The 19,561-nt window shown below is 24.8% G+C and overlaps 4 protein-coding genes across 8 annotated transcripts in view; 2 read left to right on the forward strand and 2 right to left on the reverse strand.

The window, feature by feature from the left end:
* The window catches only part of LOC100576223 (myb-like protein X), a 62,864-nt gene extending 55,794 nt beyond the window's left edge, over nt 1-7,070 (reverse strand). The window contains exons 1-3 of the mRNA XM_026443395.1: nt 6,968-7,070; nt 5,430-5,879; nt 5,245-5,332 (exon numbers count right to left, since the gene is read on the reverse strand). Coding sequence (XP_026299180.1) covers nt 5,245-5,332; nt 5,430-5,829 — 488 coding nt within the window. The 5' untranslated portion in view covers nt 5,830-5,879; nt 6,968-7,070. The remainder of the gene's footprint in view (nt 1-5,244; nt 5,333-5,429; nt 5,880-6,967) is intronic.
* Nucleotides 7,071-7,445: 375 nt separating this feature from the next.
* On the forward strand, nt 7,446-8,262 carry LOC725240 (mitochondrial import inner membrane translocase subunit Tim9). Of its 2 annotated transcripts, XM_006562881.3 has the most exons (3): nt 7,446-7,561; nt 7,743-7,809; nt 7,984-8,262. In XM_006562881.3, the coding sequence occupies exons 2-3, from the start codon at nt 7,762-7,764 to the stop codon at nt 8,215-8,217; spliced, it is 282 nt and encodes a 93-aa protein (XP_006562944.1). In that variant the 5' UTR covers nt 7,446-7,561; nt 7,743-7,761; the 3' UTR covers nt 8,218-8,262. The 2 variants fall into 2 exon arrangements, with proteins under 2 accessions (XP_006562944.1, XP_001121113.1); XM_001121113.5 differs by having other exon boundaries at nt 7,486-7,809.
* Nucleotides 8,263-8,665: 403 nt separating this feature from the next.
* Nucleotides 8,666-11,421, reverse strand: LOC725193 (G patch domain-containing protein 2-like). Of its 2 annotated transcripts, XM_026443313.1 has the most exons (6): nt 11,215-11,420; nt 10,461-10,636; nt 10,215-10,320; nt 9,791-10,142; nt 9,502-9,704; nt 8,666-9,439 (listed from the first exon to the last, which is right to left on the reverse strand). In XM_026443313.1, exons 4-6 carry the CDS (start codon nt 10,129-10,131, stop codon nt 8,730-8,732), a joined length of 1,254 nt encoding a protein of 417 aa, XP_026299098.1. In that variant the 5' UTR covers nt 10,132-10,142; nt 10,215-10,320; nt 10,461-10,636; nt 11,215-11,420; the 3' UTR covers nt 8,666-8,729. The 2 variants fall into 2 exon arrangements, with proteins under 2 accessions (XP_026299098.1, XP_026299097.1); XM_026443312.1 differs by lacking the exon at nt 10,215-10,320 and having other exon boundaries at nt 11,215-11,421.
* A 376-nt stretch (nt 11,422-11,797) lies between these two features.
* Nucleotides 11,798-19,489, forward strand: LOC412607. 3 transcript variants are annotated; one of them, XM_396062.7, is made up of 11 exons: nt 11,799-12,404; nt 12,483-12,605; nt 13,063-13,587; nt 13,665-13,768; nt 13,844-14,018; nt 14,662-14,785; nt 15,463-15,610; nt 15,920-16,776; nt 17,895-18,462; nt 18,543-19,104; nt 19,247-19,489. In XM_396062.7, exons 1-11 carry the CDS (start codon nt 12,239-12,241, stop codon nt 19,414-19,416), a joined length of 3,522 nt encoding a protein of 1,173 aa, XP_396062.4. In that variant the 5' UTR covers nt 11,799-12,238; the 3' UTR covers nt 19,417-19,489. The 3 variants fall into 3 exon arrangements, with proteins under 3 accessions (XP_006562936.2, XP_396062.4, XP_006562935.2); XM_006562873.3 differs by having other exon boundaries at nt 11,798-12,605; nt 14,665-14,785; XM_006562872.3 differs by having other exon boundaries at nt 11,799-12,605.
* The last annotated feature ends 72 nt before the right edge of the window (nt 19,490-19,561 follow it).

Here is a 19,561-nt window from a genome sequence, read left to right on the forward strand (position 1 = left end):
ATAAAGAACCCAACGGAACGTACCCGTGGGTCCATTGTGCGATTAAGCAGATGTTATTCACTGAATACGCAATGTATAATATGAATCGCGGACAAAGAACGCGATTTTTCTACACGAGTCTCGAGATTTTTACGTTTTCCCAGTTCTTCTGTACAGACAAGAAAAAAGTTCTATATGATGAAAATTTGGTATTATAAATAGATGATAAAATATGAAATAGAGATTGCAACTTTATGAATTTTATGAATGTAAATGGAAAAAAGACATAAAGAAAATAGCTTTTTGCATGATTTAAAGATTGATTTAAAGACTATATGTAAAATGTTAAAAAAAAAATACTTTATTGCAAAATATTTTTCTTGAAGCCATTATTACGAATTTTTATTTAGTGGGACGTCATCTAATCTAAATTTTTATATCTATAAAAAGATCTAGTATAGATCTCGATTTATATATGAATTAAAATCATCAATTTATTATAATGAAATTCCGTTAGGAATTTTTCATATATTTTTCATAACAGAATATGTTTTTTAACTTTTAAAAAAATTTTTTAAAATTTGCAATACATAAAAAATAAAAATCGATTATATAAAATTTTATTTTTATTATATTTCTATTATATTTGTTATATTATTTGTTAAGTTAATGATATATAAATTATTTTTTTTATAAAATTATTTGTTAAATCAAATGTTCAAAGATTGAGAAATATCATTTTTAAATACTGTTTTATTGAATTGTTTTGAATAATTATTTCTTTAGTTAACTTTGATAAAATGGAATTTAAAATAAAAATGCAAAGAATGAATAATTAATCTTCCTATAAATGATTATTAAAAATTCAAATAATATTTTTAAAATTCTTTTGACCTAATTATCAAATTATAAAGAATGATCTTAAATACTTAACTTATAAAAAATTATTATGCTCTTATTGATATTATTTATGTTTATATTAATAAAAAATTGTAATTATTATTATTGATTGATAGTATATAGTAAATGAAGTCACATAACATTAAAAGGATTAAAACTTTTTTCCTTTTAATTGTAAGTTCTAAAATATATATTCATAAATTATATTATCAAATTGAACTAATAATTATGAAATAAACAAATTAAAATTAGTATTAATTAATATGGTTAGAATATTTTAATATTAAATATTTATTCTGCTTTTTCCATCTCTTAATCATAATTGTTATCCAAAAATATATTACACATAAATTGAATTCAATTCGACACCGTCTCACCGTCTCTTTTGCTCTCATTTTTATGACAGACATAACAATGACTCTGCTTCTATGAGTCCCACTAAAAGAACATATATGTATGTATCAGCGCGAAATACGAGTGTCAGAGTTGTAAATCCGTTTCCCGTCGATCTCGACGCCAGGGCCGAGGTCAACCAGCAGCAGGACGCAGTCGACTCGATGACTCTCTACTTTCTGTTTTTATTCATTGCTGGGATCCTTGCCAGCGGATTCTATGCCTCGAAGAAGATCACAGCTATTGCGCGATAAAATAGCCTCGTTACTAACCGCGATCTTCTTGTATGGTTATTTAATGATTTTAACTAAAAAACTTAATTATGATATATACAATTTATATGTATATTTCAAAAGTAATTTGAAAATTGTAATTAAATAAATTATTGGCGAATTAATTGAAATGTCTTATATATTATTTGTTGATATTCATTTCTAAAATTCATTTCTATTTCACATATTATTAATTATTCATTCTATTGATTCATAACACAAGTTTAATTTGAAAATATATTTTTATAAATTATTTCTCAAATATTATTTTTATTTTTTATTTATTACTATGATAAATATCTTTTTCTATATTATTTTATATATAATTTATAAAATATTTTTTTTATACATAAATTTTCTTTATTTTTTTCATTGTGTATTCTATTTTACATACAATGTATATAAATAAATAATGCAAATAATTTTACATACAATGTATGTATTTTTATTTTATGTTTTTGTCTTTGAAAACTTTTTATATTAATTCTCTCATTTTTATTTTATATTGTAATCAATATTTTTTACTATATCATAAAAGATATAGCAACATTTTGTTTTTGATTCATAGTTGATTAATTTTCAATATATATATACTACAATATGTAATATAAAATTATATATAATATATAATATATATATATATATATAAAAATATCAAATACTTTATAAAATTTATAAGGTTAAAAACCTAACCACGTTTTAAAAACAGGAAAACGGGAATTTAAAGCAGACAAGAATAAATTGAGAAGATGATGTTTCTGAATAGCCGAGTCACTTTTAAATTCCCGACGAATAGTCGCTACCATGACGTATATGTCAGACGCTAAGAGCATTTAACTTCCTTCACATTTCAGTTGAAAGAGGAATTTCTTCGAATATAAACTATATAGTAAATGACGTATGAATTTTTTGCGCGCATCTTTCGAGAAGTTTCCCGTTGGATGAAAACGGACATGCGCCCAACTGTTTCTCAGGACAAGCTCCTGGTCGTGTCGAGCGATGGGACAAGCGAGCAACCTCCACTTCGTACCCTTGAACCTAGCAGACGCTTGCAGCGTTGCCACCTTGTGCAACTATGCCATGTCGTTCCGTTCGGCTACACTCGGCTTCTCTCGGCGGTGCTTTCTTCACAAGAATTCCGCGTCCGGCGTTCATCGTCGTTGGTGGCTGGCGCGACGCCGAGTATGCTGACGTCACGCCTCAGCGTTACGCGTAGCGTTACGTAAAAAACGTGCTGCTTTACTCTACATATCGTACTAGCAGCGTAATATGCATTCTATAGAAATAAAAAATCTAACCAAAATTTGAAAATATTTCTATTAAAGATTTTTTTAATAGGAAAATAGATAGAAAAAAACAAAATGAAAAAAATAATTTTACAATATAATATAAAAATTTCTGTTAATTCTTATATTTGTGTCGTGTAATGTTAATAGTTTTTTTTTCGTCACATATTGAATTTTGCTCTATAAGATTTCCGTATCGATGATGTTGATTAACAAACCTATTATATATTCTGACGTCATTTGTCAATGTTACGTAAAAAAAACCGTATATCTTGAATTAATTAATACATCATAATGTTTTCTCGTGACTTTAATCGTAATAACTTGTTGTGAATCAATAATAAGACTATCTTCATATTCATATTCAACGAAATGCAGAATTTTTTTTTTTTTTTGTTTCTTAGGACAGTGACCTTGCATAATTATTGTGTATCTGGGACTATGCTCAATCATGCTTTCTCTACAAGAATTTCATGTCTGCCGATGCTAACTGACAACATTGAGAATATAAGCTGACGTCACACATAGTGTTGCGCGTAACGTTACATAAAAAACATGGCTGACGAATCAGGAATGTATCAGTCTATTACTGTTGAGATTATATGATGAATTGACTATATGGTAAAATAATGAATTTAGCATAAGTTCATTATGATGAAAAATAACTAACTTAAACTTAAAAATCATTTTAAAATTGTAATTCAATAAGAAAATATTACTATCGAAAATTACTATGAGTTATAAAGTTACTATATATAACGAAATATATATATATTGAAATATCATTTTACCATAAATCACGATTGAAAGATTTCTTTTCTTTATGTCTCTTTTACTCTCACTCGTTCTTTTTCATCGCGTCTGTCTCCCGTTCGCACGTTCGTGTGCCATTTACGAGGCAAACCGGTTTACGTTTTTTGCGAACCCTGGCTTTACGAAGAATGTTGATTTTTGCGATGTATACCGCTGGGAACCTAACCTACATCATTATCCGGATGAGCTAGCTGCACTTGAAGTCTCGTTTCCTTGCAGACCTTGAATATTCGTATGATTTTATTTTTCGTTTCCATTATTAACGCGACATGATGCATTCGAGAGTATTCAAGACAAATGTCCTCGGAACTCGTGACTCGACAAATAAAACCTTCTCGATATGCACGAGCCTGGCATCAGTAAAATGACAAGAGTATACGTATGCTTAAAGATCGAAAATTCAGTCACGACGAAAGAACGACTTCATGGTCGAGGACAAATTCGGCAATGTCTCGATGTTTTTTATTCGTGGCACGAATTATCACCGAAAATATTTTTACTACCGAACGCGCACGGCATGTATCTCCGTTGATTAGCGTAAGTGGCTATTGTTCTCACTAACCTACAGCACTATACTCATTATCATTTTTCATTCGTGACGGTACTACTAAAGAACTACAACGGCCTCTCAATAACTACTTCGTTGTTGTGCACATTGACCGTTTACTTTGACGACTCCACTAAAAGCGCGCGAAAATTGAAATGACATCAACACTAAAAAAATATTTTTTCGTTAGCAAAATTATGTTTCGTTGATTTTTAACTCTCTATGTATTTAATCATCAACTATGATAAATTATGTATATGAATAAATTTTTAAAAAATGATTAAATGAATCACAGCTAATTATAGAATTGCATAATAATTTCTTACTATAATTTCACTATAATTTCATTCATAGTACGTCACTATATATATTTGTCTATATAAAAAAAGTAAATAACATAATTACATTAAAAGATATAGAGTTCAACTTGATACAAGTACCGAGGAGTACTAAACAGGTCTTACTGCATGTATAATCAGAAACCGGTTAGAAGAAACTTTCGAAAATTCCAGAATGACGTAGTCTTTCTCACGTGTACATATGCATCGTGAAGATACACAATCGTGTTTCTCCCATCGTTCTTCATTTACAGTTACTTACGTAAGACATACTCGAGCTTATTTCTTGATTCTTCAACGCATAGCAATCAGTTTGGTCACGTTTTATCAAACATTGAAAAATACAAATCTTATATCTATTATCCCGAAACATTATCAGAATACTTTCGAAAAATTTCTTTTCACAAATATAAATTTTTCTCTTACTTACCTTTATTATATTATTATCACTTATTATAATCATATATAAAACTTATATGATAATTTATATTTAAACACATAACACATAACAGAATACAAATATTTTGTGCTTTTTAACACTGATTCATGTGTTAAAAAAATTAGAAAAAAAAAAAAAGAAATATGCAATTTATGCAATATATGTTCTAAATTATCATTTCACTATATTGATTTTTTCGATTCAGAATTACATTTTAGCAATACTATATTAATAATGTACAAGCTGCATAAAGAATGTATAAAAAGTCATTACTCACGTGACTGCTGGAAAATCAACACACATTGTAGAGATCTTAGAAATGTTATTCGGACTTTGTTGTCTTTTTGTTGTTTCTCCGGAAGCAACTACAAATATAATAATAATAATTATTAATCATAAATACTAAAAATATTTTATAGATATAAAAATATTTTATAAATATTTTATAGTAAAATAATATACCATAACTGCAACTATGTTGTTCGCTTGGAGTTCCTGTAAGTCTTTCTTCAGTTCTAGATGTTAATATTTCATTAATTCTCCAATCTTGTATTTCTTTGCGCAACATAATAACTGGATTGTCATCATTCATATCATCATAACTTTTATTATCGATGGATTCCATATAGTCTTTACATTCAATTTTTTTTACTTTCATAATTTCATTTTGTAGAGGAATATTTATTGCACGTTGATATTTTGTAGAATTATTTATCCATTTTCCTTTTTTAGATAATACTTTATTTTTTTTAGGCATTTTCGTAGATGAATATAAATGTGATTTAATCGGACAAAATTTTTTATCGGTTAGAGAATTCAATGTTTTACCGATAGAAGAAACATTTCGATTATCATGTGACATCTTAGAGAATTTTATGGTAATCGAATCTTTATTTACTTTTATTCAATTTTCTGAAATAATATAATTATTATAATATATTAGTTTATAAACTATTAATCATGTATAGATAAAAATAAATAAATTAAATGAATACGAAAAATTGAAACGTTGCGCCATCTATAGAAAGCAATGTTCTCTACGATAACAATTTTCTTATGATAGCATATAGTAATTTCAAATTTGATTATTGAAATAATATTACAATAAAATAATAATAAAAATTATATTTTACTTACTTATTTATAATTTTACCGACTAATTTGTGATGGATATAACATCGTGGTTAAAAGAGTAAAGAAACAAAATAATAATAAAGTTAATAAAACATTATAATTTACAATTAATAAAAAAGAAAAGAATTTTGTGGGTAACATTTTATACTTTTGTAAAATTTAACTAAAATTTGGAATAGAACAAATGTTATTATAATTATGATGTGCAAAATTGAAAATGTCAATCCTGTCAATTTCGCTTGATATACGTTCTAAATGTTGAAGTAGATTTACGTAATGTAATGTAATTTATATATTTAAGCATTTTATTGCTTTTATGAACACCTGTTTGTCATCTGTTTTTATACCGTTATTATATTAATAATAAATAGCATGTACTTGCATAATACAATAAATTGTAAAGAAAATTAATTGAAAAAATATTTATAAAAAAAAATATGTTTTATATCAAATTTTATATAATTTAAGTCAAGTATAATGATATATCAATATTATAAGTAAAAAAATTTTTACTAAATTTTACTAAAAACATTTAATAAAGCAATTATTATTTATTAAATAATTTACTAATTTATTATATATTTATTATTTTATAAATACTAAAATATATAAATATTAAATACTATATTCAATATTTTTTTTTCTTGTCAATATTATCGAATTTTGATGTCGATATAATATAAAATTATAACATATAAGTTTAATACATGTATATATTTAATGTACATTTTTATGTTCTATTTTTTTTATATTAATAAGCATATTTAAATTATAATTATTTTAATAAAGAATATATAATATAATATTTAGAAATTCTTAATTTATATCACACAAATAATATAAAAAAAATATAACCATCATCTTACCTCTTAAATAAAAGACCACGATACATTCAAAACAAAGATCCAACTTACTTTGACTGAATACCATAGTTAACTGCTAACATGAAACATCTGCTCGTTTTTCTACTATAGTTTTGTCTTTTGTGCAATCCAATTGATAAATTCTTCATGATAATTTTATATGAATTCGTTATATTTCATTAATTGTTTATAAATTTGTATTATAATTACTATCCTCATATTTTTTTTATTATTTTTTTATATTATATTAATTATGATCTTTCTTATATTGATACTTAATTTTATACAAATATTGAATAGTCAATTTTAATAAATATTGAATAATTTATCATTCCTAATTTATATAGTTTGCATGTATTAAATTTTATTAATTCTTAAAATTTTATTTTTCTAATTATATTTTTAAATATTTCTATTAATTTATATATTTTAAAGATTTCATAAAAAGATTTTTTTTATAATGTGTTCCGAAAAATTAAAATTAGCAACGACGAATTTTGGAACATATAACTTTAAGATAATCTAAAGTTTTGGATCTGATGGTTTTAGGATCAAACATCTTTGTAGCCTATCAAAAATTTTAAAAAACTTACGAAGGTTAAACAATTAATTTAATATTTTATATATATTGCAATGTGCATGATCCAACTTGCACGTGTTTTATTAAAATAATCTCAAATTATAATACATAATCTATAATAATCTAACCTTAAATGATATGATAATTTCTTTAGTTCATTGAAATATATCTATAATTATTTATGTAAATATATTTTAGCAAAAAATATATCATTACAATGGCTATGCAAGTTCCTACAAATGTGGATCCAGAACAAATTAAATCTGTATGTATCTATGGTTTTTTGATAGAAAAGATTTATATAAAATTTATTTAAATTAACGAAAAATGTATTAATATTCATTAATGTGAAAATAAAGAAATTTTAAATTTTATTATATGAAAATAACTTATAAACAATAGAAATTTAAATTTTATTAGAAAATTTATAATACTTCAGGTTCGAGATTTCGTGGCATCTTATAATAAATTAATAGAAACATGTTTTCTTGACTGTATAAATGAATTTACTACACGAGATGTCAAAGCAAAAGAAGAAACTTGTGCTCTAAACTGTATGGAAAAATATTTGAAAATGAATCAAAGAATATCACAAAGGTTTGAAGAATTTCAAATGCTTGCTAATGAAAATATACTTGCAGCTCAAAAAAAATTAGATAGTAAAGAGTCTTGAATATTGTATTAATAAAAATATATAAATTAAATATTTTTAACATTTTATTTTTACATATTTTACCTTTGCTTATTAATTATTTTATGAATAATATTATTAAAATTGGAGAAAAATTAAAAAGATTAAAAATTTACAAGATAAAGTATAATATTTTAAATTAGTAAAGTATATGTATAAATTATATGTAATTTTTTAATTAAATTTTAATGTAAATATATACTTTGAAAAATATTAGACATGAAATGATTAATAGATTAATAAATATATTAATTATTTCTAAATTAATAATTTTTTAAAGAAATGTATATAATCTTATATATTTATATAATATTTATATATCTTAATCACAGATGAGAATTATGTAAAAAAATTTACATTGAATGTTTGTAATTTTTTAAATACTATAAAATATAAAATACTTATTTTGATAAAAAGACATACATAAAAGTATACCATATGAATATACACAAATAATTTATTTCAAAAAACAAATTAACAAACAACTGTTTAATTTAACTTGATTTTGAATGATCAAAATCATGTAATTTTGGTTTTCCATGAATTTCAATATCCATGCTATTTGAATCCCATTTAAAATGAGAAAATTGTGGTAATGTTTGCAATGAATCTAAATTTGATATAGGATTTATAATTTGTGAACCAAAACCTGTATTAGAAATTTGATGTTCCTGATTATGCATTATTAATTCTGAGTTAGGTGAATTTGGTGGAGTTCTTCTTAGCCTTTTATAACCAGAAAATCGATTAAATGATACTTGATCTACACAAATAGCTTGTGTAGTATGTCGAGTTTTATATAAAATCGGACAACCTAAATCTCCTTTTAAACTTAAACTATATAAATTTGCAAGCCTGCGAAGTTTTTCTCTTTCAGCTTGTCGCATAGGATGTAATCTAAGTTCATTTTGAGTAGGATCTTGTAAGAATCTAGAAACTTTTTCATTTGCTGATGTAATAATTGAATATCCAGGTTTATTATCAACATGTCGACGACCAGCGCGGATTTCTCTTCCACTGAGACCTTCTCGAATTCTTTGAATTCTTTTTCTATAACTTTTTCTTGTTTCAACTGTTGTATGTTCAAAATTTCCATGTATCATCATTTGAAATGATGAATCAGTATTAACTTTATCTTCATTAGTACTTTCGCCATCATCCCACCAACTTGGTTCTCCAATCCAATCTGATTGCTCATCATCTCCTAAGTGAAAAAAATTAAATAATTATAATATTCATTATTTACAATATAAAATAATTAATTACCTTCTCGATCTTCATCATTTGTCATAAGACCAGTTTCTGAGTCACTAGATGAAATACTTGAACTGGATATTCTTGAACAATCAATACCATCTTCAGTTTGTATCTTGATACGATTTTTTGATTTTGTATTTCTATTTGGTTTTAATGATCTCATATCACAATCTGTTGATCGTTCTCTACAAGACCTCTTACGTTTTCCACACCTATAACAACAAAAAATTCGATTTTTTATTATTGCATAATTTTTATATATATATTTGTATATATATTTTATCATAATATACATTACCATATTGTTCCATATCTATTTTTACAATCACTTCGTAAAATTCTTTTTTTATTTGCAAGTGTTGCTGACAGTGCAACAGTCTGAGAAGTTGATGGATTAGAATCAGAATCAATAGCCATTCTTTTAAATTTTCGTTTACGTCGTGGATTTATTCTAGGTACAAAATTTTCATTAACTGAATCACTTTCAATGTTGCTAGCATTGTTTGAATTAGAAAATCGTGCAAATCTTTTTGTTTGGTTGGTATCATCACTATCAGACTGATATTTGGAGGCAGTGTTATTTTTTGGAATATGGATATCACAAATGGAAGATGAACTGTCATCCGATTGTTTATTCATGTGAAGTGATGCTGAAATAAAAAGTAATTATTTGAAGATTATTTTTCAAATTCTTTGATTATTTTTCAAGTGTTAAAAATTACTTTTCAAAGATTTATAAAATTTGACTTCTTTGAGTAATGAAATATGGTTTCTATAAACACAATCTTGATAACAATCCTCTGTCTGCCTTGTAGAAGTAGACTGGAACTAATTTCATAGAAATGTGATTAGAATCCATTTTAACCTTCATTTCACAAACATTTATATAACATATTAACATATAAAATATTTAAATAATTTTACAAAAAAAATTATGTTTCCTTATATTTTTATTATTTTACACTTACGAATATTGCCCGTGGAACGGGCTCTTCTTCTAATACCCCATCTGCGTCTCATATTTGCACTATTGTTGCTTTCTTCTAATGCCAAAGTTAAATCATGCACAAGTGCCTCCATTTTTACTCTTAAATCCGCTGGTACAGCTTTCAAAACACGCTCCATTTGAAGGATGTGTTTGTTTCTAAATTATAATAAACATTGATTTTATATATAATATCATAGTATTAAATAAATAAAATTAAAAATATATTATATAATAAATTGTTAAAATATTGTTCTTTTAAATTATTATGATAATTTATTAAAGATTTAATTAAGATAAATAATTAAAAATATTATATGAAATCATATAATTTAATGGATAAACATATTTTATTATAAATATAACTATATTTAAATAATAATCTATATTTAATGTTTATTGATTTTTATATATGTACTTTGAATATTTTTAATAATTATACAAAAAATAAAAATATAGAAAATTTAATCGAAATATTATATATTTATAAATTTTATAAATTTATTTTATTTTTATTATCTTATCTTATATTTTAATCTTATTTATTTTAATTAATAATAAATTTTAATATATTAATAATGATAAATAAATAAAATATATAATAAAATTTAAAATATTTATCTTCTTATTTAGAAAATTTGATTATTAAAAATAAATAAATAAATAGATTTAAAAAAAATTAGAATGCATCATATTTTAATCGCTTATAAAATAGAAAAATACAATTTAATATTTACCTTGTATATAAAATTGCGGAAGATATAAATTTTCCTTAAATTGATATCATTGTTAAATAAGTTTTTTATTTGTTGACAATTAAAAAAAAATAAGATGAATGATAGAAAACTGTCAATTCCAAAAATGTTTTCACTGTGCGCTATAAATCTTCCTATCTTCTTTATTTTGCGATAGTATGGAATCGTATTTGTATGTGTCTATATATTCTTGTAAGAAATAATATGTAATTTGGTCATAGTTCAAGTAAGTTACATAGATATGTTTTAAAATTAAATAAATATTAAAAAGTTATATTTTCATATAGATACATATAAATGAAATACATATATATACATAATGCAAACATTGAATAGATCATTTATTAATATTAAATTAAATATAAAGTATAAAGTATTGAATAATTCATAAATTATTTTTATGTATATAAAATATTAAATTTAATATAAATGTTGAAATATTTCATTATTTGGACAAATTTATATCATAATTTTCAGCAAAATAATGTTATTTACCAATAAATCAAAATTATACATTAATATTTGCGTTGAAAATTATGAACATTGGAAATGCGTCTTTAGCATATTTTTTTCGGCCATTTCCGGTTGTGTGTTTTACGGACGCTTCGTGTCTGTCCGAGGACTTTGTCATTTTTCAGTTGTAGAGTTCAAACTACATTTATGAAAATTAAGTAATTTTTGTTATAATACAGTTTTTTTAATCGTTTCAGAATATGAGTGTGATGTGATAGTGTAATGAGGAACTGCTTGAATTCATATCAAAAGAAATCTTGGCAGTTGTGTAAATAGCGCGTAGTGGTATCTGCGCGTATGTTATGCGCATTCGCAGACAGATGAGCGCGGGATTGCGGTACCCAGACGCGAGGGGACTGTAGTATGATTGCTTATGTATAGAAACGTTTCATGGAGTCTTTTATGAAGTGACAAATAACACGAAATCAACGTTCCTTACGCATTGGTCATTGAAATACGTAAAATCGGTATTCGGTCCTGAAAGGACCATACAATGGATGGTACCAATGTGAATGGCGGGAATGCCGATCGGGCGCACGAGAATCCTAACCTAGAAACAGATAATATGCCGGATCTACGAGAGATAATTAAAGTAGAAACAGCCACAATAATGGATGGGCAAGAGGTGAACGGCGATATTAAAAGTTCGCTGAAAAAGGGTACGGAATTTAATGCTAGAAAAAAGCTTTATAATTCAAGTAGTATAATTGAAAGTGATACAATATTAAATATAAAAGGACGCAAACGGAAACTATCAGAGCCAGATGATAGCTCAGAGGATTCTATGGGATTCAATGGATTTGATCTACAAGAGAACAATGAAATGGAACCAGCAAGTCATGTCTTAAAAAAATTAATTGGTATTAAAGATTATTATTATATTTTATTAAAAATGTAAACTACATGTTTATCATTAAATGTCATATTATACAACTGAAAGATTGTTATGTTTACATAAATTATTTTTGTGCATATCTATTTTTTAATAAAGTAATAATTTAAATATAATATTTAAAAATAAGTAATGATAAGTAAATTTTAATGAATTCATTTTAAATTTTAATTACACATTTTTGTTTATTAAATATTTTTAATATTAAATAATTATTTGTAAGATTAAAAATGTTATTAATATTTATATAATGTGACATTGTATTTTTGATATAATTTTATTATAATGATGTATGATGATACAAATACATATTAATATATTAATTTATAAAAATATTTTATCTAAATTATATAGATATGTATTAAAATATAAAAAATTTATAATAAAAATATTTAGGAAATAAACATTTATATAATTTATTATAGCTGAAGCTGAAGTAGCTGAAACTCAATTAGTAAAACGTTTATATGAATATAGCATGAGGAAAAGTTTTAATATCAAGAAAGATGATGATGATTCAGATGATAATAGAATGCATGACACAGAACATATATTAGATATAAATAAAATAAAGAAAGAAAAAGAATCTGATAAATCTGAAACGGATTCAATTGGAATACCAAATACAATAGAGTCTGAATTAGAAGTACAAAAAACAGATGAAGCTTCACTTAAATCAACAAATTCATCAATTATAAGTAGTCCAGCAACTTCAATAAAATCTAAAGGTACTCGTTTATTGCGTGGAACTAGTCCAGGAAGTACTGGAAAACAAAAAATAGCTGTTGATATGTCAAATCCAGCATTCAAAGAACCTTTTAAATATGGTTGGAAACGAGAATTGGTATTTAGAGCAAGTACTGATTCTAGTCTTAAAAGAATGGCTGATATTTATTATTATACACCAAAGGGTAAAAAAGTTAGAAGTTTTAGAGAAGTTGCAGAATTTCGTAAGTTGAGTTTATGTATTAGTAGAAATAGAATTTAAATAATGTAATAATATAATCTGTTTTTTTTTTTTTTTTAGTTAATACAAAAGAATTAACTATTGATAATTTTACTTTCTTCAAAGAACCAATTGGTCTTGATGATCCTGAAAAGGAAATTATTAGAGATGCGAAAAGAATAAGAGTATGCAACTTGATTTTTTAATGTTTATTATGTTTATTAAAATTTTGTAGAATATTAATTGTAATTTGAATATAGGGATCTGGAGTAACTCCACCAAGAAGAGGTGTAGGATATAAGAAAGGTACACCTGGAAGGAGAGCTATTATAGAAGAACCTGCTCCAGTGCCTACAAAAACTCCTGCTAAATCACCAAAATCTATGTCAGTAGGATTTAAAGTGAAAGTGCCTGCAAAGAAAACTCCACATATAAGTATGCATTAATGTTAACATAAAGTTTTATTTGTTAAATAGTAATATTAATTTATTGAAAATTAATGAAATTGATTTATTCATCAAGTAAAAAATGCTTTTTCCATTATTTTAATTTAAAATATTTTTATATCTAATATTTTGTCTTAAATTTTAAAATTTATATAATAAGTTCTGATAATATAACAAGATCATAAATTATTCTATCCAGCAGCATTGTTTGATGTCGAAATAATACTATTGATGCTGCTGGCAATTGAAGATGTATGCAGTTTGCAGTGAAAGAGTAAATCCCATTCAATAAAAAGAATAATTGTCAATTAATTTTTAATTTAAAATTAATTTATTTATAGTTCTGTTTAATTTTTCGAATATTTTAAAAAAATTTTTTAAAAAAATTTTCATAGTCTATTCTATATGGTACTGAATAATAGCAAAGTTCTTTATTTTCATCAAATATCTATCAGTTTCTATTTTGACAATACATTAATATTTTTCTTTAATTTTGTTATTATTTTAATTTAATAATTTATATCAATAAGGAAATCAAATTCAATAAAAGTAAAATATAAATTTAAAAAAATTAAAAATTATTAACTTTTTAGAAATTATTTTTATGAAAGTTTTTGTTTAAATATGCATAGCAGATATAAAATCACCTTCTCAAGAAAGAGAGATACTTCCACCTCAAAGAACTACAAGTACAAGAAGAAGTCAGCTTCCTTCAGTAGAAAAACCACCACCTCCCAAACCTAAAAGATTATTAACGTAAGTACCTAATTTTTTAATTATTCTTATTATAGCGTTTAATTTGATTAATTTGCAATATTCAAGGGTATCCTTAATTGCTTAATTACTATAATTATTATAACAATAATATTTAATGTGCTTTAAAAAGGTCCAATGAAATATTTACAGCATGTGCATTATTAGAACTTTCTTATAAAAAAAATTTTTAGAATCTTTACATGTTAAATATATAATGTACGATGTACAAAAATATATAAAAAGTTAATTATAATTAATGAAATAATTAAATAATTTAAAATTTTTTACAATTGTTCTATTATAATTATATATTAATTATTATTTCATAATTAATATATTTATTTGCTTTAAATTTCATATTCTCTAAATATTCTTGTAAATATTTAAATTATAATATAAATTTATTTAATAAATATGATAAAAAATAAAACTTTACATTTTGCATTATAAACTAAGAAGTACATTAGAGCACATTTTATTTTCATAATATTAAAATGCATGTTGCATACCAAATATATAATTACAGAGTTCGAAATTTTATTTTGAAATAGTTTAAACTTTTCCTTCTATATTTTACATAATTGTATCTTCCTTTGTCCTTTTGATCCTTAAATCCTTTATTTAAATTTTATGTTTTATTCCTTAATCCCTTTCCCCAATCAACGCACATCTTACAGGCCCAAAGTTCAAGAACCATGCAGTATAAGATGCTCAACAAGTATGGGATTGATACCAAGCTTACAATGTCGTGTGTGTCTCTGTTTATATCATCCTGAATGTGTTGGTGGTATGGAATTTGCAGGAAGTGATGATTATGTTTGTAAGGTAGGTTTTCTTATAATAAAAGATATTTTTTCTTAAACATGTTTTAATTATGTTTTCATATTAATAAATTAGTGTTTATAATAATATTCTTTTATAGTTGTATATAAACAGTATAATTTGTTTAATTAATTAAATAATTTTAAAATCTTTTATTTAAATATTGTTTTTTTGTTATAATAAATATAATAAATTTTTAAATCTAATTTTTTAAATTATAATAATACATTTTTTAAATATTTTAAGTAGAAATTACCTAAAATTATTAAATAATAATTATATATTAAATAAATGATATTAATTTTGTTGTAGAATTGTCAGCAGGATACTAACAAATCTCATCAATCTCAAACGAATCCATCTTTGACACCTCCACCATTGATACCAATTAGTATGTTAGGCGCACAAAGTGCAAAATCAAAACATCAAGTAAATTTAAGTCCTCCAAAACTTCAACGAATTCCAAAATCTGATAATACAGATTCACAATCGCGAAATACTACTAAAATAATTAAAACATCCTCTGGAACACCACATTCTTCTTTAAATTTAGATAATAAAGAAAGCAGTTGGTTTGCTCAAACAGAAAATGAATTCTTACAAAGTCATGATGGAATTTTACCAAGACCAGCTCAAAATATTGCTTTAATGGGAGGCAAGAGATATATTGTTGTACCAAAAAATAATGCTATGGCTGTTCAGCCGGCTATAACAGTAAAACCCGACAAAATAGGTGATAAACCACCTGTACTGCATGATGGTACACTTACAGATATATCAAATGCTGTTGACAATTCTATGTCTGCATCACGTACTTCTTTAGCAACAAAATTTCTAGGAAAAGATACTTTTGATAAATCAATTGATAAAGATAAGACAAAAGATATGTTGCATACAGAAGTTCCACCTTGTTCTATAATGGGAGAAATTGAAGAAACGTGCAATAATAATGATAGAACTGATATATTGATTGCAAGTAAATCACAAAATAATTTGAGCAATATGACAGATCTTGCATTAGAATCTAAAAAATTGGAAAATTGTAAAGTACCTGAAAGAGAGAGCATGATAAATAATCCAAATGCAATTAATACAAATAATGAGCTACTTACAATAGATACACGGCATTCTTTGACAAATAATTTGGGTACTATTAAAATAAGTAGCAAGTAAGTGTTTGTTTCTCAAACACACATGCATATTTCTTTTTTTTTTTTCCCTTTTTTAAAATATTTTCTCCAAATAAGTTAAGGCAACTCTCTTTTGAGGTTTTGGCAGTTGCTTTGTACATATTGTATTTACAAGATATACGTTTTTTGCATAATTAATTTTGTATGATATATGTATACGTATAAAATAATATTTAATTTTACTTATAAATTTCGTAAAAAACTGTTTCTACAAAATAATTTTATAAAATGTTAATTAAGATAGAATAATATAGCTACATATTTTTTTATCATACAAAATTTAGATAAATATTATAAAAATTTAGATAAGTATTGTAAATGCAATATATACTGATATATTATATTTGGAAATATAAAAATTCGGGGTGAAAAATGAATTTGATTTTATCTTGTGATCGAAGCACACTGCCTTAGCTTCTTAGAAATGCGGCCGAATTCTTGAGACGTGTGAAAAATCAACAAAACAATCACGTTGGTTCTTGCAGGTATTGTGTAATTGTAGTATCAAAGTAAAATTTTTTTTTTTTTTAATTAAAAATTTTTTCCAAAATATATATAGAAAATTGGGTATCATATTATTTACATTCATACTACAATTGCAAATACAGCTACTGATAAGTGCTTCAGTGGAAAAATCTAATTCATTTTTACTTTTTATATTTACAGATATAAAGACATGTGCGAGCTGAAACACAAAAAACTCTTAGTGCGTTTTCCCAAAAATATCCGAAATTCCTTGTTCCTCATTATTTCCATCTCCTATTTATGTTTGTTTTTTTGTTATTATACCTTCATTCTATTATAAAATAATAATTTCGATCTTTGAAATTTTTTTCAGAGGCTTTTACTTATATTTTTTATTTGATATAACATGAAATTGTTGGCATCATTATTATAAATTTCATTGGTCCTTAAAAAGCCTCTTTAAAAATTATACTATTCTTTCATCAATATCAAATAAAAATTTTAGTATTAAAAATTATTCATTTTTTTTTTAATTATAACCAACATCATACATAAAAAAAATGATACCCTTATTATGCAGGCTAATATTTTTAAAAGAAATCATCTAAAAATTTTAATTTTAATGCTTTCAGAAGGAAACAAAATCGACAAGATATAGAACCTCAGCAACATTTTATGGATTCAGTTTGTGCTGGTTATCATGCATTGTTGCGTATTTTTCAATACCTTAAGGTTCAAGAATTACTTCGAGCTGCAAGAGTATGTAAAATGTGGCGAGATTTAGCTGCACATCCTTCTTTGTGGAAGACTGTACGAATGAAAAATAGTCAAGTAACAGATTGGGATGGTTTAGCAGACACATTGCAGAGGCGTGGTACTCAACATTTAGATCTCCGAAAAATGCTTGTAGCAGGCGAATCTGATAGCATTTGGAAAAAGTTTTTAATAGTAATACCACGCGTAACTAGCCTTGTCAAATTAGAATTATGTAAATGTCCTGTGATGGTTGTTGAAGAAGTTATTAGTAGTTGCCCTCAATTAGAAGTCTTGAGTGCAATGTCAATAAAATGTGACTCCTTAAATTTAGAATCAGTTGGAAATCTTAAACGTTGTCAAGAATTAAGGCTTAAAGCAATTAGTGGGATGTCTCTGCAAGAAGATCTTACACCATTACAAGAATTAACGCAACTAACACAATTAGTAAATATAATTTTTATTTAGATTCATTTTTAATTTTAATTCCCGAATGCTTTTTTTTAATATTTAAATTTGTTTTTTAGAGTTTAACATCAGTTAAGGAACTTGGGAAGAAAAGAATTGATATATTACAAGCTTTAGTGAATTTGGAAACATTAGAATTGGGTGAATGTTCAGATTTTCCAGATAAATTTGGTACCACAGTTTTAATAAAGTTACAAAAATTAGAACGCCTTAGACTTGAAAAAGGTCAAGGCTCATGTTGTACATTTGATATTTTGGATGGTGTATCTAAATTGCAAAACTTGAGTCAAATGGAATTAGTTAATTTTGATGTTAAGAATGGTTTTGATAAATGTCTTGCAAACTGTAAAAATATTAAAAGGTTATTAATTATACCAACATACATATCTCAATCAGCAACATCTAATAATATGGTGCTTGGAGGTGTTACTGAATTATCAAATAATTTGACGCATTTCGTATGGGGCGTCACACTTGAGTTATTAAGAGTTACTGAATTATTTGTTGATCAATGTAATCTAATGAGTAAACAAGTTACTGGTGATTCAATACCTGTTTTAAAACCGGTACCTTGTCTAAAATTAATTGAAGATGTTGAGGATGAAAATGACAATCAAAAAGGTAAAAATGACAATCAAAAAAGTATTTTAGAAATTAACATATTTTTATATATATTATATATAAAAAATTTAAATATATTTTCCAATTAATCTTAATTTAATCTAATCTAATCCAATTTTATATCTTTTTTATTATTTTTAAGGTGATGACAAACAACAACCAAATTTAACAAATCCTCAAGTGGATATATTACCATTACCCCAACTCCAAAAACTTTTATTGACTGCATTGCCTAAAACAAGGGTTAAAATCTTGAAGATTCCTTTCCATGCTACATGGCGGCAAAGCATTTCAGATACTGCTACACAATAGAAGAAAATGAATTTTAAAAGTGTATGAAATATATATACTAAAAAAGGAAAGAAAAATACCTGATATGAGAGAATTAGAAGTTTTGTAAATTTGACTCCATAGTATCTGCACAATTTACTCCAATATTTGCGAATTGGATGAAAAG

Source organism: Apis mellifera, linkage group LG10 (assembly GCF_003254395.2).
Source record: "Apis mellifera strain DH4 linkage group LG10, Amel_HAv3.1, whole genome shotgun sequence".
NCBI classification, from domain to species: Eukaryota; Metazoa; Arthropoda; class Insecta; order Hymenoptera; family Apidae; genus Apis; species Apis mellifera.

Coding starts and splice junctions, on each gene's coding strand:
- LOC412607 (XM_006562872.3), top strand. CDS start 12,239: ATGGATGGTACCAATGTGAATGGCGGGAATGCCGATCGGGCGCACGAG. Junction 13,588..13,664: donor TAGAGAAGTTGCAGAATTTC/GTAAGTTGAGTT, acceptor TTTTTTTTTTAG/TTAATACAAAAGAATTAACT. Junction 16,777..17,894: donor ACTATTAAAATAAGTAGCAA/GTAAGTGTTTGT, acceptor TAATGCTTTCAG/AAGGAAACAAAATCGACAAG.
- LOC725193 (XM_026443312.1), bottom strand. CDS start 10,617: ATGGAGCGTGTTTTGAAAGCTGTACCAGCGGATTTAAGAGTAAAAATG. Junction 10,143..10,460: donor CCGTTCCACGGGCAATATTC/GTAAGTGTAAAA, acceptor TTTTTATTTCAG/CATCACTTCACATGAATAAA. Junction 9,705..9,790: donor AATAGATATGGAACAATATG/GTAATGTATATT, acceptor TTGTTGTTATAG/GTGTGGAAAACGTAAGAGGT.
- LOC725240 (XM_006562881.3), top strand. CDS start 7,762: ATGGCTATGCAAGTTCCTACAAATGTGGATCCAGAACAAATTAAATCT. Junction 7,810..7,983: donor ATCCAGAACAAATTAAATCT/GTATGTATCTAT, acceptor ATAATACTTCAG/GTTCGAGATTTCGTGGCATC.